This window comes from Artemia sp. Qi Xiang Cuo, chromosome 14 (assembly GCF_049724085.1).
Source record: "Artemia sp. Qi Xiang Cuo chromosome 14, ASM4972408v1, whole genome shotgun sequence".
Lineage (NCBI taxonomy): Eukaryota > Metazoa > Arthropoda > Branchiopoda > Anostraca > Artemiidae > Artemia > Artemia sp. Qi Xiang Cuo.
The window spans coordinates 9,943,535-9,970,280 of record NC_142807.1 but is presented as its reverse complement, the minus strand read 5'-3'; the positions used below and the strand labels follow the sequence as shown (position 1 = coordinate 9,970,280).

The 26,746-nt window shown below is 35.5% G+C and overlaps 1 protein-coding gene across 1 annotated transcript; it reads right to left on the bottom strand.

Moving 5' to 3' along the window:
* Positions 1-3,289: 3,289 nt before the first annotated feature.
* On the bottom strand, positions 3,290-25,817 carry LOC148944110 (lactadherin-like). Its single transcript, XM_089100326.1, has 7 exons — positions 25,701-25,817; positions 21,435-21,573; positions 19,969-20,109; positions 18,286-18,458; positions 11,199-11,391; positions 8,254-8,487; positions 3,290-4,976 (listed from the first exon to the last, which is right to left on the bottom strand). Exons 1-7 carry the CDS (start codon positions 25,809-25,811, stop codon positions 4,705-4,707), a joined length of 1,263 nt encoding a protein of 420 aa, XP_088956452.1. The 5' UTR covers positions 25,812-25,817; the 3' UTR covers positions 3,290-4,704.
* Positions 25,818-26,746: the final 929 nt, after the last annotated feature.

Genomic DNA, 26,746 nt, shown 5'->3' with positions numbered 1-26,746 from the left:
ATATTGGAGCCCGTGGTAATGACACTGGTCAAGTTTGGCCTTGAAGCGTAGGCACTTCGAAAGGCTTAGGAAGATCTGTTAAATGCCTTTCAGATGAATTGTCCTAGAACTTATTCAGATATTCATTTTAATCATTTGCCTGACTGAAATTTTATAAAAATTTGCCCTTTCTAGAGCTGTAACGAAAAGATATTTAGACGGGTAGGCCATCTTTTACGGATGCAGGGTGGCAGGTTGCCCAAAATTGTGCTTTTTGGCCATCCATATGGGGCTAAACGAAAAGCAGGACGTCCCCAGTAAGAGTATGAAAAAGTAATAAGAAAAGATTTAAAGGAAATTGGAACATCAGAGGAGGGGGTAAAGAGTGAAGATTTTAATGGATTGGGGTGGGGGAATAGCGTGCGCAACTGTGCTGGCCTCAGGCGGTTTGGTGCTGCAATGAGCTAATAGTAGTAGTAACAGTAGTATTTCTAAGAAACGAGATTTTATGCTCTAAAATATATTTTTTTTTTCAATTATGCTTCAAATAATTTGCTAGAAAATTAACTTCAATGAAAGCGAACTCTGCATATTAGTTACAGTTAGTAAGTTTAGAAATTTTTCTGATAATGCTAAAATTGTTCAACAGGATGGAATTAAGGATAGTGTCAAATTCAGACAGCTTAATGCTGTAACAAACTTATAACAAAAATGGCAAATGCCTAGACATGGGTCTAAATACAAAATACTTTAAAAATATTATTTATTTACATGATATTTGGCTACAAAATAACCACGATTAAAATGGTAAGATTTCAAGTTTCATTCGGCATCTGTGGTCAGAGGTGCCAATTGTAAGTGGCAATTCCTTTCTCTAGATTTCAAAAGATACATTTTTTTTTAGAAAAAGCTTTCCTTTTTTTAATTTCTTTTCTGTTTGCCCCCCTCCTCCCATGGATTTTGGTAGATTAGTTAACGATTCATCCAATCAACAAAGTCGCATCTACCTCATGTTTAGGTATATTAAAGATAATTTCTTAAACCACATTGGCCTGACATCACATAAAGAAATAAAAACAAGCAAAAATGGGGTTTTTATAGGCAAAATGAAAATACTGAAAAAAAAAAGCGAATATTTCGAGAGGACAAACGCCTCTCTTCTTCAGCGCGAAACGAAACGATGTATCCAAGGAAAGTGCCGAAGAGAGAGAGAGAGAAAAAAAAAAACAACAAAAAACAAACGCGGAAAGTCAACGTGAAAAGAACCAAAAAACCAAAGAAAAAACCAAAAAATTTAAAAGATGAATAAAATTTAATAAAATCCAAAAATTAAAAGAATTAAAACCAAATACCTAACAACCATAAAAGCGAGTTATTCGCCAATATCCGCGATTTGCACAAAATCCAAAAAATATGAACTGCCATCGACGGATACTAGCGAACAACTGACAAAGAAAAGGAAACAATTCATTCTCTCGAAAAAACAAAACGAACCGGCAACTAAATTAGTTGGAGAACTATGTGATTTGATTTCGGATTTTAATTAATGCATTTCTTGCAGACACCCTTCGAGACCTAAGGGGTTGTTCACGTGTTTGATTAGATGACTGGGAAAGTGGTTCAAGGTTTATTTCAGGGATTACTAAAGTATCGGCTTCTCTTTTGAGAAAACCGAAATATGACTTGTTTATTCTTAAATCACCGGAATCTCTGTTTAAAGCTAGACTTAAATGTTGGTATTTATAAGTTTCAACAGCTTCTTCAATTAATAATACACTTAAAAAGCGGAAAAAACCAGAAAATTTTGACTCTGCCCTTGCAGAGCACATTTTTGAAAAACCAGACCATACAATTTTGCTTAATCAAGCTAGCCTTATTTCGCATGACAAACGTGTTGTATAGCAATACAGAGAATCTGTTTAAATTTATAAACACCAACATTTAGTTCTATTTTTAAACAGAGATTCCGGGGATTTAAGAATAAACGATTCATATTTTGGTTTTCTCAAAAGATAAGCCGATACTTTAGTAGTCCCTGAAATAAACCTTGAACCACTTTTCCAGTCATCTAATCAAACACGTGAACGACCCCTTAGGTCTCAAAGGGTGTCTGCAAGAAATGCATTAATTAAAATCCGAAATCAAATGACATAGTTCTCCAACTTATTTAGTTGCTGGTTCGTTTTGTTTTTTTAAGTGAATGAATTGTCTTCTTTTCCTTGTCAGTTGTTCGCTAGTATCCGTCGATGGCAGTTCATATTTTTTTGAATTTTGTACAAATCGCGGATATTGGCGAATAACTTGCTTTTATGGTTGTTAGGTATTTGGTTTTAATTCTTTTAATTTTTGGCTTTTATTGAATTTTATTCATCGTTTAAATTTTTTAGTTTTTTCTTTGGTTTTTTGGTTCTTTTCACATTGACTTTCCGCGTTTGTTATTTGTTGTTGTTGTTGTTTTTTTTTTTGTCTCTCTTCGGCACTTTTCTTGGATACATCGTTTCGTTTCGCGCTGAAGAAAAGAGGCGTTTGTCCTCTCGAAATATTCGCTTTGTTTTTTCAGTATTTTCATTTGGCCTATAAAAACCCCATTTTTGCTCGTTTTTCTTTCTTTATGTTTAGGTATATTTACTCAATGTTGTTGGTTTTTTTTTTGTATCTTCATTTACAGTCACAACGAAATGAAAATGTTGAAAAAAAGGTATAATTTTTCAATAAGACAATGAATAATTTAAAAAGAAAATATCTCACTGACAATATCAAAAATATTTCGAATTCACGTCCAGAAGCTTCTATCATAACGACATGCTAATTAGCGCAACATATTGTCTTGGCTGCTTTGTTTGAATTGTGATTGGAAAGACACCGTGATTAGGAAAACTTTGCATCTTTGCTAAAAATTGAAAAAAAAATTGTCCCCCCACCCTTCTACATTTTTGTGAATCGGTGCTACTGTCTTCACATTAAAACAAAGCACTGAAAAAAATGGTAAAGAGTGGCATTAAAGCTAAAAATTAAAATTTTTCGCATGCAGACCAATGGTCCTTGCAGCGCAGGTACCGATCCCCTGACTCTCTACCTTTGGCTGAGAGCGTCATCCGTGATTGGGGGCATATCATCCAACGCCTCCGATGTCTTTCCTCCAGGTTTCTGCAGGAGCCCACTTGGAGCCGGTCGACTCTGGCTGAGCTTGCAGAGTCACGCCGCTGACCCCAGTTTCAAACCAAATCATCAGTGACAACAGGACTCGAACCTCTGCCCTTACAGAAAAGTCCGTCTTTGGAGGTTTGTTTTACTATTAAACTAGAAAACTCATTAAAACTAGATCTTTGATTTATTTTTAAAGATACAATGCAGACACAGTGCCACTCTTTCACAATGCCATCCTCATACAATGAAGACACAGCGCCACCCTCATACAATGAAGACACAGCGCAAATGTTCGAGTTTCCTTGATAGTAAGCCTTCTTCTTTGGATTGAAAAAAGAACTGATGAACGGCTCGCTACTGTGAGGCACCACTATACTTAGGGTATTTTGTAGTTGCTACCTATGTACCGAAGAAATGAAAGATTTCTTTTCAAATTTGTGTAGTGAAATGCAAAGAAGTTCTGGTGAAAACAAATAATGACTGGATTCCAATTCCAACTGAACGTTCAACGATTGGAACTGAATGTTCTTGATCTGAATTCAAGCTTTGGTTGCAAAAACTTGAAAGGAGTTGAAAATTGGCTCAGTTTCTTTCAAATTTGCTCAAAAGTTGATTTTGGATTCATTTTAAATCGACATCGAGTCAGTATTTGTTTTCAATACCATAAACGCACTTCAAATCACAAATATTAAGGGAATAAAAGGAAGACATTCTCGTCATATTTTTGTATAACTGGAACGTAGTTTTTAATTGCTAAATGTCTGCTTGCTTTCACTTCCACGATTTCTCTTTTTGAGTAGCTTATTTAGAACATTGCAGGTTAGCACTTTCTAAGAACACTTACAATATTTATTAAAATATTTAAATGTTCCAGTTCTTTCCTTTTTCATATTTTTTCACTTTAGGAACTTACTTAGAATATTTTGGCACATCTTGAAGACAATAGTTTATATATACAACAACTTTATTGCATAGAGTTTTTGTCAAAATCAGTCTTCCAAAAGCACTTGCTTCATAAATAGGTAACAATTTAGCACACTGTTACATAGAGCTTCACATAGTGAGAAGTATAGTTGAAGTACATAGTAATGAGGTACAGTTCTTATGAAACGGTAATATAGTCTTGATGTTCCGTGATCCCCCATGATCCTTGCCTCCCTTACTCCCTCTTTTAAGAAATATCCAGATTACTACGGATGTTCCACCATTTTCTTATCCTATTGTGAATTTTCCCCTAAACCCACCCTCAGCACATCATCTAGAAAAAAATCACTATGCAGCGTCCTAATTTTTGCCAATCTATTTTTGATACTTTTTTAACAGTTTAAGTTTGGTTGCTGATTATGATCAAAAGTACCAAGAGATTTTTTCAATAGGGGGTTTGAAATGCCAAGAAAGTGCCTTTAAGGCAGTTGTTTTTAGACTAGGCGCAAGAAAAAATAACTGGCAAGTTATATGGAAGATGTGACATTTTAAGTGAAATTTTGAGATTCGAGGGACATGAAGAGCCTATCGAGTCTATCTATTGGCCCGAAGAGCCTTTCGATGCATCGATATTGCGTCATATATCAGAAACAATTAGTACACCATCACTTCGCATAGAACTGCAAAAAAGAGTCTTGATCTCCTGTGAGGTACACCTACAGCTCTAATATACACATATCGTCCTTTTAAAAAATCCCCACACTCTACGTGCACTTGTGGGTTAAAGAGAACTCCACTATGACGACTAATAGTAGCACACTTTGCCTCAGAAAGGAGGGATGCTGAGTCTAGCTTCGGTTTGTTGCTCACATAAATAGTGAGTTTTTCCAAATTGTGCACATAATCACGGTAAGAAGTAATTTTATCTGTAAAGAGAAAAGAAAAGAAGTGTTATTGGAAATGTACAGTTAAAGTCCAATTCGATCGGCTACAGAAGTCCTAGCCGAGTGGATTGGTGCGCTGGATTTAGGATCCTTTGTCCAAGAGGACGGGGGTTCGAGTCCTGGTGTATCCAGTTATTTGCTTTGGGACAGGGGTCAGTGGCGGTACTCTGTAAGCTCAGTCAGAGTCCACCCAGCTTTAAATGGGTACCTGGAGAAATCTGAGGAAGGTAAACAGGAAAGGTGTGCGAAAGCACAGGATGGTTGGCCCCCAACCCCCCATTGTTCCTGGCTGTAGGGTCAAGAAACGGAGATCAGCACCGCCGGTAAGGACTGTAAAGTCCAATGCCGTATTACAGTTAAACTTATCCTAGTGGCTATGATTGAATTGACTGTGGATTTTGAAGAATCTCTCCGCATGTAATTCAGCACTCCTAATGTAAACATTAGCAATTTAATACGAAGTACAGGCAAGAGATCTCATGAATGTGTTTCTCAGCTACTAAATCTCATTTTATGGCAGAAGCTGTGAAGTTTAGCAGAAGAGGATTTGTCATCATAATATAAAATTTCTAATCTGGAATTATGTATCAGACAAGTAGGATTAAGTTATGTCGAAAGTCACCATAAGAAACATGGATAATGCTAAGATAGCCATAAAATAAGAAGGCTTTCGATGACCTTGACAAGCATCCAAAATGTAATTAAGTATGGATGGGGACAAGACTCCTCCCCTCCCATAAGGATTTGGGTTTGAAACCTCATTATTCCATTTGGAACAAAAATTTACACCAGGATTGACACAGAGAATTAAGGGCATTACTCTATGAAGTACTGTTTTCCTGTAAAGAGAAGAACAAAGACGCTCTCTTAAATCGCTCGACTAATTAAATGGTTGGTACTGCTAAAAGTATTTATAAATGGGTCAGATAATACGTCATTTTTCTATTTCCCATCGGGAAAGCTTTAATTTTTGAAAAATTTTTTAATAGCTTTTACTCATTTCTCTCTGTCTCTATCTCTCTCTTTATTTCTCTCTCTCTCTCCTCTCTCTTGCGTTTATATTTTTGTTGCAATCAAACCTTGGCAAAGTTAAGCCGACAATTCATATAAAAATTTAAGAATGATCTGGGCGCGTTTCTTGGTCCAAACAAAAATAGTCCTCACAAATTGTCTTAAACAAAAAACGTATTTTCACATAAGGAGAGAAAATTGTTGCTCACAATAGTGAGTGGAATTTGCCCATAAAATAGGGTTGTGTAAATTCTTTAGTAGAAATTCACAATGTTCTTTAATAGAGAAAATAATTTAGAATTCGTGTGTGGACTAATTTTTCCACTTATTTTTAAAATATATGATCTTTTATTTGACCAACAAATTTTGCTCGTCACCATCTGCACTTCGAGGCGCTAACAAAAAATAGTTACTAACAGCTTTTAGCAATTAATGGGACGGCAAAAATATGCCTCAAGCAGATAGGATTATCAATAATAAATGGGATACCACCAGATGGCTAATTTGACAGTATATATATATATATACAAATCTTTGAATTAGCCAACCAACCAACCAGTACTTGAATCCTAGGAGTCCAGTTGGACATAAGGAAACATATTAAGAAAAAATTCTTACTCCATAATGTGCAGAATAATCCTAGTTAACACATTTTGCAGAGGGAGAGCCTTTATCATCACTTCTTTCCTTGTTTTCCCAGTTTTTCTATGAAATTCCTGGATTTCTTAGAGCCTATATATTCAAAGAATATATACCCCCACCCCCCTAATGTGCAAATATATACCTAGAATTGCATCCTCGACCTAATAAAACATCCATTTGCATCACAAATGAACTTTACTCCCATATTAGCCACTGGTGGATGTCCATAATAAATAACTGGCAATTTTCAGCTAGCTGAAACATCAACTCCAGAGCTCAGTCAAGCTGTGAGATCAATGGCACTTCGGCAATTATTTATCGAGCTTAAAAAGCAACGGCACGTCAGTAGTGGAAAGTAAAATAAGTTAGCGTCATTTTGGCTTCAAAAGAGCTTATTCACTTTCTGCTAATCCTTGCATTTGGTTTTACCTTGTGCAGAAGACGCATATTATTTGCAAATGTTTACTTTGAATATTAAACAGGTTTCAAAATTATTCTTGAAGTCTTTCCATGAGTGCCTCCTTAACTATTTGTCAATTAACGCTGGATATTTGGAACAGCATTGCAATAAACACACAGAGGGGCAGTAGAATGGGAATGGTTGGCCTCTTTTGAAGGGAGCATGCTAAAAAATAAAAGGATTGTCATTAGATCCCTTTCCTTATGCTATCTTCAAATATCTCGGTTATTTTTCTGACAATGCACCCCCCCCCCTGATCTTCTATAGATATAACCCTAGGAATATGAAAAAAAAACTAAAACAGAACACTAAAACAATAAAATTCATAGTTTATAATATGCAGCATGGTTCTATTTATCAGACTGTTCCCTTCCATTTTTGTCCACTTTTGAATATTATTTCAAATAATATTTATATTCACAATTCTAATGTTCTCGCTCAGGCAAAACTAAATTTCATCATAGTCGAGAACCCAGGAACCCATTTTTAATAGCGAATGAAGTCATCGTGAGATTTAACACAATGAAAAATATTCCATGACTATATCTGGGATCATCAGATGGGGGATGGGGGTGTCAGAAAAGCGACCATGACATTTGGAAAGAGCATAAATAAGGAATTTGATGGTGCTGCTTTTATGTACTTTTTCAACATTTTTTAACTATTTTTTTTAACATGTTTAATTAAATATTTAATTTAATATTTAATTAAATAATGTTTAATTTAATAGAATTACATGTTTCCTCTAGAAGTGGTCTACCATTTAATACTTACCATTAGTTTATTTAAAAAAAGCCTAAGAAGTATTTTTTGAGTTAAGAAATTTTCTTTATTATAGTCTTAACTTTTTATGAAAACCGCATGATGAGAATAAGAAATGATGTTTTTTTTAGATGAATGAATAAACACTTGAAATTCAAAGGGTTGTAACATCTTTTATCAGGCGCTTTGTTCCCTTCCCTTGGCAGTTGTCTCAAGTGATATTTATTTTATAGTAGTTTGCAAATAAATCAGTCACTTAAATTACATCCTGAATTTAATATAAGTATATGTATGCTTTTGTCACCCAAAAAAGTCAGTAAATACGAAATAATATGTAGTAATATCAAATATAAATATATAATAAAATAGTAAAGTACAGCTTACCCTGTCCCTTTCCTTGCCAATTAACAAAATATACTCCTTGAATTGTCTTTTTCTTTTTAAGATCTACCATCCACACAGGGTGATCCACATAATAATTATCCAAAATAGCACATGAAGACAAAACGTCAGACTCAGTGCCATCTACAGCAAGCGCTGCTCTCCCTGTTTGCCAGTCTCTCCAGCCTTGTCGCTTATCATTTACCCACGTATTTCTTCCGTATGCCAGGTTTTCCACTGTAAAAAAATGTATAATTATAGATAACCGTCGTTAGCCGTCGCCGAGTGATTATCATACTAGCCTTGAAATCCTTTGCCCTTGAACACAGTACTTCGAGTCCTAGTGTTGCTGGCAGTGGCGGATCCAGGGGAGGGGTGAGGGGGTGCACGCCCCCCGAAAATAGTCTAAAGTAGTGTAATTTACTTAATTAACGCAAGTTTGTGTTAATTAAACTTGCTCCTAACGCAAGTTTATCGGATCAACTTATTTTGCCCCCCCCCTAAAAAAAACCTGGATCCGCCACTGGTTACTGGTTATTTGGTTTGAAACGTATATCAGTGGGTGTGACTCTGTAAGCTCACCCAGAGTCGACCCAACTCTGAGTTGTTACCTGGAGAAATTTGGAAAGGTAAACAGGAACGGTGTGCGAAAGCACATGATGGATGACACCGACCCCCATTTGCACTCCCTGGATGAAGCGCCATGAAATGGAGCTCAGCACCACCGGTAGGGACTGTAAAGTCCAAAGCCATATTCTTTACTACCTTTTTTTAAAAATAGATGCTAAACTATTAAAATATAATAATTAACAGCTTATTACAAAGGTGCAGTTTTAATCTATTTATTTCTATTGAATCACAGTTTATTATGAATTAAACTGCATACATGTTTAACGCCTGGCTATGCAATAGCTGGATTTTTTTTTCAGCTTGTTAAAACTGAAAACTCTTAGAATCGATGCACCAAGCGTATCATGCAAAGTCTACATAAATGCAAATGAAACCTATCTTTTGGCAACAATGTTCTAATTCTTCCAAGGATATTTGAACAAAAGTCAGAGGGAGTCATTCCTTCTGTGTCTAGGTGTGTATAGTTATATATTTGTATTCAAACAGATAACCAAACCATTTGATACAGCAAAGATGGTTAAACAATTTTGCACCGTGTTGCAGTGGTGAATCCAGGGGAGGGACCCTGCTCCCTCCTGCTCCCCAAGATTTTTTCTGGTGCCCTCATTCCTTGTTTTTTTTTAGATTAAATTTGTTAATTTTATCAGTTGTTGGCACTTTTGTAACATTGCCCCTTCCAAGATTTTGCTCATTGGCGCCCTTGTCAGATTGGGCCATCTCCCAAGACTTTGATATAAGTAGATAAACCCCTACTGCGTTGGCCTCCAATGACTTTGTGCTTTGAATAGTTGCTACTACATAACCTTGTTACAGAGCAGTTCAACTACTCTGCTAGGAAAGAATACACTAAAAATAAAAAAACAGCAATTTATCTTTGTAGTTTCAACGTTATTTGTTTTGTTAACTGAATTGAGCTAGCCTCCGAATAGCTCAATTCCACACCAATTCTAGTTTTATGTATTTACATATATGAATACGAAAACGAAATACACCTTCAAATTATAAAGTCTATGTAAATACAAAAAAAATAGCTTTTATTTTGTTTATTTCAGCATTAATATTCTTCCGAGGTCTAGTTTTTACTGAGTGACCAGAATAAATTCTTGTAAGCTGCTGAAATCTTTCCCTCTTTCTCCTTCTCCCTGACTCTCCCCTTTCTCTCTCCCTCCCTCCCTCATTTTTTTGATTATTTATATGTCATTGTTAAATAGCATTCGTGTTTATCCCCTCCTTTACTGGCCGGTTTGGGGATAATTGGATTACATTTGTTCGATTATTTTTGTTTTTTGTTGAAAATACGCGCTATTTATCTATGTAAAAACTAATATATTCAAAGTTAGAATTTAACAAAGTTAGAATCCCTGTGTGAGCGTCTGAGGCAAGACGTATACATAAACCCAAAATTCCTTACCATTGTTAAAACTGACATTTTTCAGGGCTTTCAGACCGTTTTTAGTAACTAGTCATGCGCATGACTCTTTCGTAGTGTTTGGAATTTTCCTTCTTAAAAAAAAATGCTACCTACGCACTTTCTAAACTAATTGGAAAAATTCGATAAGGGCTTCTCTGCGAAAGAATTGGAAATTTGATGGTATCTTCCTTGTTGTAGTGTTCTAATGGAGGGGCGTACTGCCCCTCCATCGTTTTTGGCATTAGGAAAAATTTTCGCCAAAGGCGTAAATTTCGGCAGAAATTTGCAAAATTGCCCGAAATTTAGCAAAATTCTTGATTCCATCTTGATTCTATCGCTAACTATCTATGTAAAAACTAATATATTCAAAGTTAGAAAATCGTTTCGATTAAAAGTGTCTAGAGATAAAAAAGATAAACTGAAACCTAAAGGTTTCATCTTGTTTTTATTTCAATAAATTGAATTAAATTGAAGGGCTAGGCACACGTAGCTGATTTCGGGAACCGATTTCAGCATCAGTGGACAAACGATAGCAGTAAGAAAAATTTGCTGAAAGAAAAATTTATTGCGCGAAATTTTCAAACAAAAAATCATGGACACAAATAGTCAACTGGAGTTTATTAATAGTTGCTTGATTGATCTCAGCTTAGTTCTCAGTTTAGTTCTCAGCTCAGTAGTGGGTCTTTCTCCACAGATACCTCTGGATGACTATTTATTTGTAGCCCTATTTTTTTGTTATGATCATGATGAAAATCAGCGCTGATTTTGTAAATCGGCGCCGAAAACTAGAAAACTTTTCAAGCTCAAATCGAAGCCGATTTCTTTTAAAATCGGCGCTGATTTGGAAATCAGTTCCCGAAATCAGCTACGTGCGCCCACCCCTTAAAAGATTAAACAAGGTGCTTACAACATCCAGAAGCATCGTTCAATTTAAGGAAGCCAGGGCCACATTCTCCTTTCCTTGGACATCCAACTACAGCAGCTCGTAGGCCAATTCCATGATGCCATGTGGCTGGATGTATTCGAATATATCTTGATATAAATGGGCTATTTAAATAGTGTGTTCTCTCTGTTATCATGTCCATATTTCCGCCAAATATCTAAGGAAAAAGATAAAAACAATGATTGTTACTAAAAGATAATGATAAAAAGTTTAAGGATCCCCAAAGCTGTTAATGGCGCATAGTACGTCGGCACGTTATTGTCAAGATTTCAGTTACTGGGTCTTTTTTACAAGGACAGGTTGCAAGCCTGTCGCCCAATCTTGCAGCAGCTGGAATTAAACCCGGGACCTGTCTTTCCAAGCAGAGTTTCGATCTACTGTGCAACCACAGGCTTAAAGTTTACGATGTCGGAAAACCAATTCCCTGGCCTTCTAAGTGAGAGCCAGATATCCTTGTCACTAGACCACATGGGATTAAAGTAATGATAGCCAGGTTGAAACTAAAAATTCAATTAAATCTTTGGTTTTGTCACAGCACTAGGTAACAGCCAAAAAATCGTTAGGGGTTTCTCAACTGATTCAGACTAATTTTGATGTACTGAGTCTGAATATCACATTCATTTTGCTTTATCAGGTCAGCTTTTTGAGATACAGCCAAAGGGCTACCTAGCAAGCTACACATATGCTAATATCAGGGGTTTTGAGTTTAGTCATATTTTTATTGAAAAATATATCGAACCACAACTTTAGCTTATTTCTCTCAAATAGCTGCATAAGTGTGTTCGTGATTGCAAGATTGTTTAATTAAGTCTTAGCCAATCAAATTTATGCTAAATTTACATTGCTTGACATTAACCTGCGTTTTTCAATCTCTTTCCGTTGATTGGTATGGCTTCAGTACGACGGTCATGCAGGAATAGTCCTGACGTTTTCTGCTACATCTGCGGAGATTGCAAGCAGTCAGTGGACAGGAAGAACATCACAGGATTTGTAAAGCTCACCTACAAGGCTTACTTTGAAGTCAAGCTGGGCACCACACACAGTGTGCAAGACGTGCGTTGATTAGTAAATTTTCACTGAGCATAAAGTAATCTTCAGGAACAATTTATTTTTTTTTCCTATTTTTCAGATAATCATGACCTGAATGAATTTATTTTGCCCAAGTGAATGCAACTCTTTATCAATAATGGATTAGTCTTTACCTGTTTATTTTTTGCTAACAATTGTGGTCTTTCCGGAATATGTCTCCCAACTATTTTAATACAGAGATATATAATTAATAGAATCCGATGTATATTTTCTTATTTACTTTCAAGGAATTTTGTATAAATCAAGTTAAAACTATATTTGTATATATGATGATAAGAGTGCAAAATATATATAATTTAAAAGGTTTTGAGATTTCATGGTGATAGAGTACATTTTAAAATTAATGTCAAAATAACTAAGTCAATAACGCTAGGAGTAGGTAAAGATAAAAAGGCGACATTGGGTTAACAAGGGATCGCTTAAGATGAATGATTAACTTACCTTGGTAGTGTTATTAGTAAGAATTGTGGATACCTTGAAAATACTATATAGCCAAGCCTCAGTGTGTTTTATCACAGTTGAAGAAGTCCTCTAACTGTGGACGAAGGGTGAGAAAACTTCGCTGACGTTGGGGATTCTGATGGTTTGGAGGAACCCGTTATACCATGTATCGGATTGTTACTTCTGCACCATCAATACTACTGGCATCAACCGGAAGAATTGGCACAGCCTCTAGTATCCTGAGGCAGTATCATCGTTTTTCGTTGCGGTAAAATTTTCGGGTGGAGGGTTGCAGGCTTCTGCGACCCTAGCAAGCGATAGGTCAACCTGGAGGCTCTTAATCATTCTCTGCTCGAACCCTCGGCAGGAGCCTTAAGTCAAGTAAGTCAAGTCTAGTATCCTAACCTTCCATCTGCCCGCCGTCCAGTTTCTCACTGCAAAAACATTCCTCTTCCAGCGTTCACAGAGCTTCTCGACAGTGACGACGAGGGCTACCAGTGCAGACGAGGAGGGATATGCAGAAGAGGAGTATAAAACGAAAAATGGTCCGCAGCCCTTTTCACAAGGTGAGCTTAAGGATTTGGTTCGGGATCTCAGCTTGCCGAAGACAACCTCAAGAGAAAAGACTCAAAGATAAAAATCTACTTGGTGAGGACGCGCGTATAACTTCCTTTTGCAGAAGGCATGAGGACTACGTGGACTACTTCTGCCAGCAGGAAAACTTGGTGTACTGCTGAGATGTCGCCGGTATTCTTGGTAAATTTCGCGTTCCTCAATACGATCCGAGAGATTGGTGACACTTCATTGACAGCAACAAGCACTCTTTAAAGTGTGTGCTCCTCCAAAACGGGAATCAGTTCACCTCAATCCCTCTTAAACACTCCACAACTCTCAAAGAGAAATATGAAGCAGTGAAGCACATGCTTGACAAAATCCAATATGAGCAGCATCAATGGATCATCTGCGTCAACTTCCAGATGGTGAACTTTCTACTTGGTTATCAGTCTGTGTTCACGATGTACCTATGCTTTATATGTATGTGGGACTGTCTATACAGAGTCCAGCACTGTGTAAGGAAAAAGTGGCCGGCACGAAAACAATTAGTGCCTGGGGCGAGAACAATTAGTGCCTGGGGCCAGAAACATTATAAACGAAACTCTTGTTGTCCGAAAGATGGTATTCATCCCACCTCTACACATGAAGCTTGGATTAATGAAACAGTTCAACTACCTGTGCCGAGCTTTTCCGCGACTAACCATTGAGAAGCTGAAGGCCGGCATTTTTGATGGCCCACAGATACAGCAACTCACAAAGAACATAGAGTTCCAAAACTCAATGAACAGGCTAGAGTGCGCTGTGTGGAAATCGTTTGTGCAGGTGGTGAACATTTTCCTTGGGAACATGAAGGCAGCAAACGACGCCATACTCGTCAGCAGCATGATAGAGGCCTTCCAAAAACTTGGGTGTTCGATGAGTATAAGGATGCACTTCCTGTTCTCACACACAGTCAAGTTTCCTGAAAACCTTAGGGCAATGAGCAATGAGCTGTGAGAAAGGTTCCATCAGGACATGTGCTAAATGGAAGATAGGTGCCGAGAAAGGTTGGACGCAGTCATGATGGCGGACTACTGCTGGTTGCTGAACAGAGACAACCCAGCAGCTGCTTACACACGGGAATCGAATAAACGTCAATTTATGCCGTGAACTCTGCAATTTTATGTCAAGTAACGCTCATTCTTTTACTAATATTATGACCTGACCTAATTGAGCAGAACCAAGGTCATTTTTGGACTTAGTATCAAAATCAGTCTTATTCAGCGGAAAAACCCCGGACGATTTAAAAAAAGAATTTTTTGTTACCCAGTGTAGTAGTTTTTCTATTTTTTTTACTTTGGTATTATTAAAAACTTTTATATTATTATACTTTTATATTATATTATTATTAAAAACTTTTTATTATATTCAAAAACTTTGGTATTATTTGGTTCACAAGGACTTTACTTCAATACATATTCCTCCTATAGGCTATTATTGTTATTTATTTGTCAACTACTATACAGTTGTATAATATGTGAAGTCAAAAAAGAGAACAAAAAACAAACAAAAGAGAAAAAAAATATTCACAATTGAAAAAGAAAAATAATTTGAGAACTTTCTGTTCAGTACTTCATGTTTTACTGTAATTTCAGGCATGGCCATATCCATTATCTTTGTTCGGGGAGAGAGGGTACAACAAAACACGTAAAAAACGCATAAAAAATGTGTTTTTATGCACTTCTATTACGTCTTTACGAGTTGAATAAACATTACGACGGGATTGGTTCAAAACCCTTACGCCTCCACACTATACGATCTTGATGTTAGGAATTACAAGTTTTCTAATGAGAACCCAGTTTTCCGTCCAAGGTCAAAGAAAAAACAACAATTTATAAATCCTAAAAAAAACTAATTCGAGCATTTTTGACTCTTGGGGGAAAAATTTCAGAGCAAAAATAATAGAATGGTCACTATTACTTTAATGGAGCTTAGCCAATGTACGTCTGTTATCATCTTTTACTAGCAGCAATGTTTTAAAATGAAGAAGAAACTTTTTTTCTCTATTTCGACTTTTTTTTAATGAAGAAGCAAAAAATATTTAAAAAATCTACAGGTGTGAATTTTTGTTTTTTGATCTTTTTAATGAAAATATAAGAAAGGTACTTTTCTAAATTTAGAGAGGCAATGACCGCTTACCCCCTAATTGATGCGCCTGGTTGCAGTCATAAGCACGGTTATGCAATATCAATGATTTAAAAAATTTCCAGCAATTTAGCACTTAAATATCCAGCATTTGCCCAGAAGTCAAAATAGCTTCGAAAGGATCTAGCTTTTAGCTATATATAGCATAAAAACTTTTAGCTAGAAATAAAAAATAAACAAGTTTAAAATATCGACAAACAGGAGAATTTATCTCCAAGGGGTAAAATTTAGAGAGAAAGGGGACAGAAAAAGAGACAATGCATGCCAAGTCCTACACGTTGTTATGGAAAAATTATAAATTCTTGAGATTTCAAGGGGTCTGAAGGCCTGCTCCATGCACAAATAACCAAAAGAAAGAAACGAAACAGTGGGAAAAACATCGTCCGAAAAGCCTTGTTTCAAGTGGAACACACTGTTATAAAATCTGCATTCATTGGATAACGATGCCAAACTGTCTTTTGACTTATGATAACACAACGTGGTTCGGATTATGATTGAATTTGCAGTTGCTGCGGATCAAACAGTTCGTTTTAATGAACTGTAAGTAAGGAGTGACCCGGCTCAATACTAACCAAAACGGAAAACCCTGAAAAACGGAATGTTGATACCAATATATATATATAAAAAATTGGCTTATTATGCTGATTTCAAATATATGTGTTTCATAAGTTTAGTCTTACCCATTAAAGGCTACGGGAAACATTGCCTTATTTTCGAAAAAGGGAGGAAACACCCTCTAAAAGTTATAGAATCTTAATGAAAATTATACTATCAGATTCAGCTATCAGAGAACCTTACTGCAGAGATTTCAAGCTACTATCCGAAAAAATTTGGGATTTTGTATTACTTTTTGCCAAAAAAACATTTTTTTTCCCCAGGGGAGATCGAATCGACCCAGCGGTCCTAGAACATCGGGGAAGGATTCATTCTAAAGGAAATTAAAAGTTCTAATGGCCTTTTAAGTGACCAAAAAGATTGGTGGGTTAACTAGGTCCCCTCCCACGCCCCTTTTCTCCTCAAAATCGTCCGATCAAAATTTTGAGATATCCATTTTTTCAGCATAGTTAAAAGGTCCAATAATTATGTCTTTGGCATTATAATGATCCCCCACAGCTCCTGGGGAAAAGTCTATAAGTTATGGTATTTGTCCATTGTTTAAGTATAGTATTTATTATTGGGAAGTATGCATACATTTTTCAGGAAGGGGACGAATTTTCTGCTCGGGGGATTTTCCACGGGGAGAATCAGGGGGTGGATTTTTCAGGGGAAGTTTTACACTTGGGGAATTTGCCAGAATTCCTGTACGAAATTCTTATGTCTATCTTTCTCTTTGCCGACTCAATTTTACGCGTGGAGATATTAAGAGTAATTGTCCGGGGTAAATTTTCACTAGGATTGAATTTTCTAGAGAATATATCCTTAAGGAGGAGGGATTTTTCCGTGGAGGTGGAGTCAGATTGCCTGGCATTATTTATTTCCTGTCATTATTTCCTGTCATTATTTCCTGTCATTATTTAAAAAAAACGATCAGAAATTAAATTAAAAAAAGAGTTTTTCCAACTGAAAGTAAGGAGCAACATTAAAACTTAAAACGAATAGAAATTATAATGTATATGAGGGGGGTTGCTCCTCGTCAATACCTCGCTCCTTACGCTAAAGTCTGAATGTTGTCCCAATTCCTTCAGAGTGACTTCTGAAGCACAAGGTTCGTTTAATTAGAACAATAAGAAGTTTTTTAAAGTACTAAAACTTTAGCGTAAAGAGCAAGGTGTTGAGGAGGAGCAGCCTCCCTCGTATACGCAATAATTTCTGTTCGTTTAAGTTTTAACGTTGCTCCTTATTTCCAGTTGAAAAAAACATGTTTTTAATTTAATTATTACAGGAACTGGAATTGAGCAACCTTAAATGCGATTTAAGTGAAATACATTGTAATGTGTTAAAGGTAACTGTTCGGTGAGAAAAAAAAGAAATAAAAATTGTTTTCCTACTTTATTAATTGATATGAATAAGCACTTGAACGAGGCCTTGACCCTACCCACCCATTCAATCACTTTGGATAAAACAGTATAACCAAGCCGTCAACCAAATAGCATTGTTCAAGTGCATGCAGAATTATCAAGCTGTCAAAAAATTACAAGCAAAACACATGAAATCCAATGAAATAATCCCAAGGGATCACCTCCCACCAGGGCTCATCAGAGGAATGCATGGCTTTCAGTGCATTAAATTCCTTACCAGGCTGAGTGGAGCGCCTATCACATGCTCTTTATGTTATCCCTGTGCTTGGTGCCACTTGGAAAATGCATATAAGTTAGTAAAGATATCAAAACATATATAGGCTACATACCAAATGCAATTAAAACTATCCCATTTCGAGTGTAGGAAACAACTGACTGAATACTAAACTAAAACCATCCCACCATTCACAAACCGAATGTTTACCCCAGGAACTTACCTCTTTTTATTTTATTTTTTTATCATTTGCTATTGTATTAGGTTTTAAGAAACTGGCTTGTATTTTATGCTGAACACTAGCAAAAAAACCTTAACTTTTTCATAAGCGCAGCGTTTGTAAATTATAAAAGTTGTTTTTCTATTTGTGAAAAGACACCTGAAGCGCTATCAACCTGGATCATTCGTGATGCCATCTATTGAACAAGAATCTAACCTAGAACTTTTTATATTATGGAATAGTTTTTCATTTAGCAGTCATATACCCCTTTCTTTCCTCTTTTTAATTTTAATATAATGGCTTAGGCTTTACTTAAACCTAAAATATTACCTTTGCATCCAGATGATTTCCATCTTTATAGGTAAACCATAGGATGCTATCATTGCTGTATGTAACAGTGTAACGTGTTACCCATTGACGTCTCCGAATATCCCATCTCCCTTTGGTGGAAATAGCTGTGACCATCTTTGGTGGCCCCAGGTCAATTTGTAACCACTGATTGGCTAGCAAAAGAAAAATAATATACAATACGGTAAAATTGCTCATCCTTTAAAATATGTAAAAACAAAGAAAAAAAGTTATAAGCAATGAAGAGGCAAAAAGAGATACAGGCAAAATTAAATCGGTTCTTCGGTACCCGGGTCAGGTTTATTCGGCTCTTAAGCCGAGGCAGCTAATTTTGCAGCCAAGGCATTAAAAGGTACTTAAAAACAGGGATAGCGACAACTAACCTTGTGATATAGATGGCAGGATAGTACTTCCATGCGTATAGGGTACGGCAGCAGGAACATCAATTCCTAAATCACTATACTAAGAAAAAAGAAGTAAGCGGAAAGCAAGAAAGCAAGGGGAAAATATCAGACTGAGTGTTATGTCCACATCCCTCACAGAACCAAAAATATGAATACAGAAGAAATAAGAAGTGATATTGGTAGAAATTATAAATGGCTCCTCTACCTTGCATACAGCAAAACACTATTATGTTACTAAATTATTTTGATAGGGTACCAGAATTAAGAAACTGCTATCAAAACTTTAGATGTCTATGGGCTCAAAAATTAGCAAGCTGCTAACCCGGGTTAGATTCAAAGGAATCGAGCCGAGTTTAGGCCCAATTTTAGTGACAACCAGAAAAAAGCGCACATAGTCACATTTATGCTCACCAATGAAGTATCTCTTTGCCATTGGGGGTTTAATTTGTCAGGTTGAGTGCAAGACATATCCATAAAGAGGCTGGGAATTACTTTTACATGTCTTAGGAGATTTATGGTTTCTGATTTCTTTTTCTTATGTTAAATCACAATGTTTTTTAATCACATTGTGATTTTTTTAATCATTTTCCTATTTTTTTTCTTGTTTCCTAGTTCCAGTTTCTATGATCTTCACCTAATTTCCCTGTAAGTTATCCTATGGAGCTGAGTAGTTTAAAAAGATTGTAAAGGGAGACCGTGCAAACAAATTATCATTAAAGCCTGGATAGTCAAATAGAAATTTGGAAATGGCAAACCCCGGTTCAATAAACTCAGATACAAACTCTAGCTTGCATAAATACCAGGCAATTAACGGAACTAAAAGGTGATGACTCAGAATTATCGGGAAGTATAACAAGGGATAAAAAAAAGAATACAAACACACACAAAAATATTCCAACTCCAAACGTTTGAAATTCAAAGTTACTTATAAACAGTTTTTGGTATGATAAATTTGCAAAATTTTATAAGTGAAAAAGAGCCCCAAAAAAGTAGTGCAATCTTGATGGACATAACACCATCAAGTTCAGCATGTCCAAGAATCAAGTGGATTGCTATGACCACGTCCAAATTTATCTCTGGAAAAAATAACCGAGAGCTATGAAGAATAACTATGTGGATGTATTTTATTGACTCTAATAAGACTTTAATTACAGTCTAAAAGTCTAAGTAAAGTTCTAGAAAACTTTAATAATTATAAAAAAATATTACCGTAAAGAGAGATAAATATTTAAAAAGAAAAGATAAATTAATATTATCTTACGACTGCTTTTCTTGGGGCACCAGCCGGCAAAACTGTTGAAATAAGCATTTTCCGGTGCACAGTTTGGCCTCTTTGAAAACGCTGCCACACTACTTGCTGCCATTCTAGTAAAGGGTGGCTCACTGATAATATTGTTACATTCTGAAATAAATAAATAAAAGTCTGAAATAGAATTAATGTATCTGGTACTGACAAGTTTCAACTTATAGGCTCATAGTTATTATATTCATCAAAAATTTATAATTCAATTATTAGCAAGTGAAAAACCCGCAGAAATTGTCATAAAAGTGAGGGATGACTCTTAAAACTTTCAGCAAGAACATGTGCTTTGCTGAAAGCTCGTTAGAATGCAATAGATATAGGTTATTTGTAATTCTTAGTGTTTTACGTATCCTATGTGCTTTTTTTCAATTTCAGGTAAAAATTTTGCTGTTTCCTATATAACTGAAACCCTAAATCTTAAAGCAAATATACTTGAACAAGGGATAGACGTTTAAGATTATGTAGAGTTTACTTTAACACATAAGTTAAACTAAGCGCATAAAACACGGGTTCTAGAGGGTTGCAGCCCAGAAATTATCCACGATGGATAATGTCTGCTCGCTCTCAATTCTATAGTAGATTCTTGCCTGCAAGCTATTTTTTTTACAGATTTAATCATAGCAGAGAAAATAGACATATGGAAACTGAGGAGTTTCAAAAGGAAGCATAATTGCAATTTTCTCAAACTTCAAGACTAAATCAAAGCATAATTTTTTACGTAGTATATGTGTCAAATGTATTAATTTTTACAAAAACTTTATCATCTTAATAAAAAATGATGTATTAAAGGATGAATAAGGAATTTATGCTATGAATAACAAAACAAGATTAGTACCCCCCCCCCCCCTCATACCAAAATAAATGTTAGAATGAATATCTGACAACGACGTATTTTCGACGCAATACCTTAAATTAGGCATTTTTTCCCAGACCACACTGCCTTTCTGTGACGAACAAATAAACGTTCAAATGGGTATAATTACATTTATTAGACAGTGAAAAAAACACCTAATTTAAGGTGTTACATCGAAGATACGTCGTGTATATAGGGAGATGTGACCAGTCAAGTAGCCTATATAACTATAAATTCAAAAACATTTCTTTGCAATTAGAAGACGAAGAAGATTTTTACCTTCGTTAGAAATTCATTAGTAATTATTTTGTTCTAAATAAATATGTTAGTTATTATTTTAGTGCTTTAGTATGTCTGCTAATGCTGATCACTGCTTATGTGGTCCAAATATCCAAAATATTGTATCTCTTTTCATTGTCTAATAAATGGACTTATCCCCATTTGAAGGTTTATTTGTTTATCGGACAAACTCATTTTTTTACATTATTTTTTCTTCCTGTAAATACGATATGGCCCCCTTCCGTAAAAAATCAGTGAGAAAATGTGTTATAAAATAAGAGATTTAATATACCTTGGCAGCCAACAAGCTCAAGTTTAAGAGCTGGTCTTCCTTCCCATGTTAGAATGTGAAGACGGATAAAACGCGCTTCGATTGGAGGATCTATGGCTATAAATCGTGTGGAATATGAGTCATTATTCCCTCGGTAGATCTGGAAGAAAAAAAAAATTTTAACATATAATAACCCGTTGTAATAACATATGATAAAAGTGTTAACATATAAAACGAAGACCATATATACGAAGCTTCATATACCCCAGAATTGACGCGATATTTTGGAATTTCAAGCGCCTTCTAACATTTGTTTTGTCTGGTTTGGCTGTTTCGGGAGGTTTTGACGATCTTACCATGAATAACCCGAATTAAAACAAGCAGAATTTCTAAAGAATAACCAAGTGAAAATTGAAACGGACAGAATTACCATGAAAGAGATTGAGGTTACCGCCTACTTCAACCCTCAAAAGCCTAAAGTTTCATTTATGATTCACTGAGAGTGATGTTTTGAGCCATATGTTTTTTTTTGTCATAGCACAAAAAAATCTTCCCTGGTCAGGCTTGTACGCATGCATTTTTTTTCTTGGAGGGGTTTAATAATCAATATTTTTTTTTTTTAACTTGAATAAAAATTTACTGAATTTCGGAGGAAATTAGGTTTTTTTAAGGGGGGCTGAGTCCCCCTGTGTACGTCCCTGTGATCAGCCCCTGTTAACACATATTTGGAACTTATTATCTTTATTGATAAAGTAAGTCTTCAAAACTTTTGATCCGATGCCCAAAAGAACTCCAGGGGGGCCGAAGAGAGAAGTAGGGCACAGAAAAGGACTGGTCACCCTCCGATCTTTTTCTTCTCGCAGTTCAATTTTTGAAAAGAATATTAGAATGGTCAATTTTTGATTAAGTGGATTTGTCTAGGCAGCCCCGGGCTCCCCGAGTATGTTCAAAATGTCCAGGGAGGGAGACCATTTTTTATACACCAAACAGAAAAAAATTTGCTATCACATATCCATATTTTCACCCACACACAACAATGAAGCTCCTAAAAAATTGGGCTTCAATTCGAAAATAGATTGCCTTTATAGCATAGAAAAGCACTGGTAAAAGATCACTTTCCGAAAAAACTTTATCTAATATTTTTAAATCATAAGATGTTTCATAGGTTTTCAGGATTACGATATTTGAGCCGATGCCTGAAAGCTTCATTCCCCTGGCTTAACTGTTTCCTGCAAAATATCAGACATTTTGTGATGAAAGCGGCTGCTTACCGTGCGCGTGGAATTTGTACCTTTGTACTATGTAAGTTTTGAAATTATTATTTTTTTTTAGTTACTCCAGCGCAAAAAGATGGATGTTCAGAACCTTTACCACAGGTTCTGAACAAAAAATAAAAATAAACTAGATCAAAAGGAGTTTTGCAATAAAACTTAAATATAAAGTTATTTAAATATAAAAGACTTACAGGGCAATTTCAAATTGACAGTAGGACAAAAAAAAAATACAAAAAAAACGAAAATTAAAATTCTTATTTCGAGCTTATTAGAGACTCATTCTGAAGTTAAAACAGTTTTATCACTCGGTTTTCTGAGCTATTTAAGACGAATTCAAAGAAATTCTTGGCAAAATATTTATTTAAATTAGTTCAGATTTCTATTATCCAGGTTGCAGCACTTAGCAGCACTAACTTTTACCTATTTACAAAGGAAATTTAGTTAACGTTTCCGCTTGTGTCGGCACACTGGACGATGTTGTCAGCACATTCTTTATATAACACCTCAAAATCGAAACCCTAGCTGCACCCCTTTTATCCTATTATCATTATTAGATTTTATTTATTTACCCTCAGTGAGTGTAATGCATTATGATTTGATATCGCAAGAAATAGGTGAATACTTTTTAAGGTAAATTTCAATAAGTTTTTTTAATTAGTGAGATCCAATGAGTCCCACAGAAAGGAATGACAAAAACCATTAAAAGCATTTTTTTCTTTGTTTACTCTCAACAGGATTATTCTTAGAGTCAAAAAAATTTACCATTATTTGGATTTTTGTCATTTTCTGTTTGACTGTGAGTTTGCTACAAATGACTAATTTAGTTCTATTATCAATCGGAATGAACTGAGAACTGAATTGAATAAAACTTAACATAGGACCTTACATGCGTGACAGCGGAAACAGAGCCCAAATGAAATTATTTTTTTTTGCCGTTTCTTTTTTTCCTATGCCCCTCTACATTTTTTATATGTATAAAGGGTTCCAAATAAATTGTTGTTATTATCAAAGAGTCAAAAATGTACTAGAGAATTATGATTCAGAAATGTTTTGTTTCTTCCCTTTTAAACTTAGTTGATATAATAAGGACAAACTTAATTTACCAATTAATATTTAACCAATATTTACCAATTACTATTCAAACTTAATTACTTAATTTACCATTAATTCAGCACAACGATTCGGTAAAAAAACATATCTCATTCAGTTGGCGATCTTGGTCATTCGCCCACTTTCTGCAATGATAGAATTATTTGGTCTACCACTGAAAGGTAAATAGGTGATAGTTTTCTAATTCAAATTAAATGGAAAAATTAAATTTAAGAGTATTCTCAGGAATGTCCTGTGCTTGAATGTCTAAGTAATTTAGACATTCAAGCTTTATTCTCAAATAAAGTCCAAAACTAGACAAGCAGCAGCCACTTCCTCTCTGTCAACTAGAAGCCTTTTAGGGGAATAGCTATAAATTGAAAACGAGGACGCAATTGTTAGAATGCCTACAAAGAGTGCCTTAGAAGAGTCCAATCGTCGAGAAAGACGAAAAAGGATTATAATCTTCGAGAACCCCCTGTCGATGGCTTTTGAAGTCCCAGATTGTATCAAGATCCTTTCCACAGATATTTTGCAGCATCTTGAGAAATCAGAACTATTTTTTTATAACGGGAAATTCAAGGTTTTGTTCCAGCTTTTTCCAGCTGTATACAAGACATGCTAAGGCTGGTGATTCACATCCACCCTGCATTTATATTCTTTTGCTTCATAAGACAGAAAATACACATCGAGGAATCGAGACATCCTAGAAGCACTTAAAATCTTGAGTCAAGAGCCAATCCCACTTTATGTTGCGCTTTGCTCTTTTTCATATTTTCATTTTTTGCTCCGTTTTAAAAACAATATATTTAAAAATCCCTCACGAGAAAAAAATGTAACAGAAGTGATTCATGTAGTGGTTGAGATGTTTGGGGGGTCAATTTATGGTGATTGAGTTGATGGTGGTTGAGTTATATGAGAACCGTCTTGGTGTGCGCCTTTGATTCTTGTTCCAAATATCTGGTATTCAAAATCACATCTAAGACTAAAGTCAATAAGCGATTTTGGACATATACCAGCAAGGCCATATCGACGATTTTTGTTGGGGGGGGGGCGAAGGGGCACAAAACACTTTAAACAACACATCAGAAATTTGTTTATATGCATTTTGTTTCCTTTTAGAAGTTGGAAAAATATTACGGGGGAGGAAAACCGATAAATAACACTTATAAAAGAATTAACCAATGAATAAAGATAATTTCATTCCAGTCTACTTTATCACTTTCGATAAAACGGGCTGAGTTATATTTTCTAGTTTATAATATTCATTTAAGAAAGGTTCATTTGAATCGGTGTTGAATAGCAAAGGAATTGAGTGGGATGGGGGTTGGGTTGAACGGACGTTAAGTTAGATGGGGTTGAGTTAAATATGGATTAAATTGCACGGGGATTGAGGTGAATGAAGGTGGAGATGCAAGGGGATTGGGCTATACGGGGGTTGAGTTTCATGGAGATTGAGGTAGACTTTTTTTTAACGATGGCTGAGGTAAACAAAGATTCAGCTGCACGGAATCCGGAACGCGAGTTTAACTCTCCACCACCCTCGCCTGCATAGTTCATTTTTCTTAGTACAAAATACGGCAACGATTAAACTAAATAAAAATTACAAGTGAATTTTAAACTTTAGAATATAGAAATAGAAGAGTAAGTTAAAAACATCTTTCTGCATCAGTATTACGACTTAATGCAACTTAAGAAAAAACCGTAAGACTCAAACAAGATAACCAACCCCATGACTACACTAAAGACGCAGCGGTATATATATTTTTCGAAATTAGACATGTTAGCTTGATAGCCCAGTCTTAATAAGGCACGTTATTGAAGCGATAAGGAATCAAAAATACTAAATACAAGGTACTACAAGGAAAATCAGAATTGCAAATTATGACTCAGTTATTATTTTAAAATTTGCATACCAGCATACCTTTTTGTTGTTGCTCAAATCCGTGACATGATTCCAACGAAATGCATCAACACTGTAGGCCAGAGAAAATGAAGAGGTCCATTCAGGCACTTCGCCTCTGCCCTGCATCATGATTCCAGATACCTAATAAATGATTTATGGGTTAATAAGAAGGTTGTGCTGTCCTGTCCAAACCAGTGCTTTGGGTGGATTTTTCTTTTATTTTCAGCGTTATTTTCCTGGTAATTACCACACATATTTTTTAGATGTTTTTTTTTTTAAATTCCTCAATCAAAGATTTCTAGCACAAATGCGCTCATGTTTAAATCTAATATTCTTTTTAAGATGTATGTCTATTCTGTCATATCAAAGGCCAATTCATCAAGATTAAACTAGCGCTGATTTGACCCAATCAGAATTTTCGTATACAATTTTGAATCAAACAGAAAATTCTATGGGAAATTTGATTGGCCCAAGTTAACGCTTGCAAAATCTTGGTATTAGTAAAATCAGTTTGTGAATGTGCCTTGAAGCAAGCCCATGAGAATAAAATGATTTTCCTTGTGGTCAAACAAGGGCACAGCAAGTCTCCTGCATAAGGTTTTTGATTCCATGCCAATTCCAATGGTGTACTTTATGTTTCGATCCATCACCATTTTTACGGGCTTCAGGCTACTTTTCATGATTCCCATAAATTTGTTTTTGAAATATCAATTTACGGTTAAGACTAATCAAGATAATAGTTACTATTTCTGAATCAGCTACAAATCAAGACTTTTTCCCATTAGACAGATTTTATTTAGACACGTTTTTTTCCTATGGGCTGTGGTTCGTTCTTTGCTAGGTTGCAGCTACAGCTATAACCACATTTTGCAGTTTTAATCATTATATGATGCCGCATCGAGTTCTACCTGAAATAATTTTTAGGAGAAATGCTATTTCCTAGGACCAAATATTAAGGCTTAAGACCCCTGCAAAATGTTTAGGTGTGTTGTATTTCTGGAATCGTTCAATAACTGAGATTCAGTTTCACCAAATTACCGAAGTTTTTTTTTTGAAATTTGCTA

Excerpts from the sequence above, each read along its gene's own strand:
- LOC148944110 (XM_089100326.1), bottom strand. The coding sequence starts at position 25,811 with ATGATGCAGGGCAGAGGCGAAGTGCCTGAATGGACCTCTTCATTTTCT. Across the intron at positions 8,488-11,198 it reads GAACGATGCTTCTGGATGTT|TGGAAAACCTGGCATACGGA; the intron begins GTAAGCACCTTG and ends ATTTTTTTACAG. Across the intron at positions 4,977-8,253 it reads TTGGCAAGGAAAGGGACAGG|ATAAAATTACTTCTTACCGT; the intron begins GTAAGCTGTACT and ends TTCTCTTTACAG.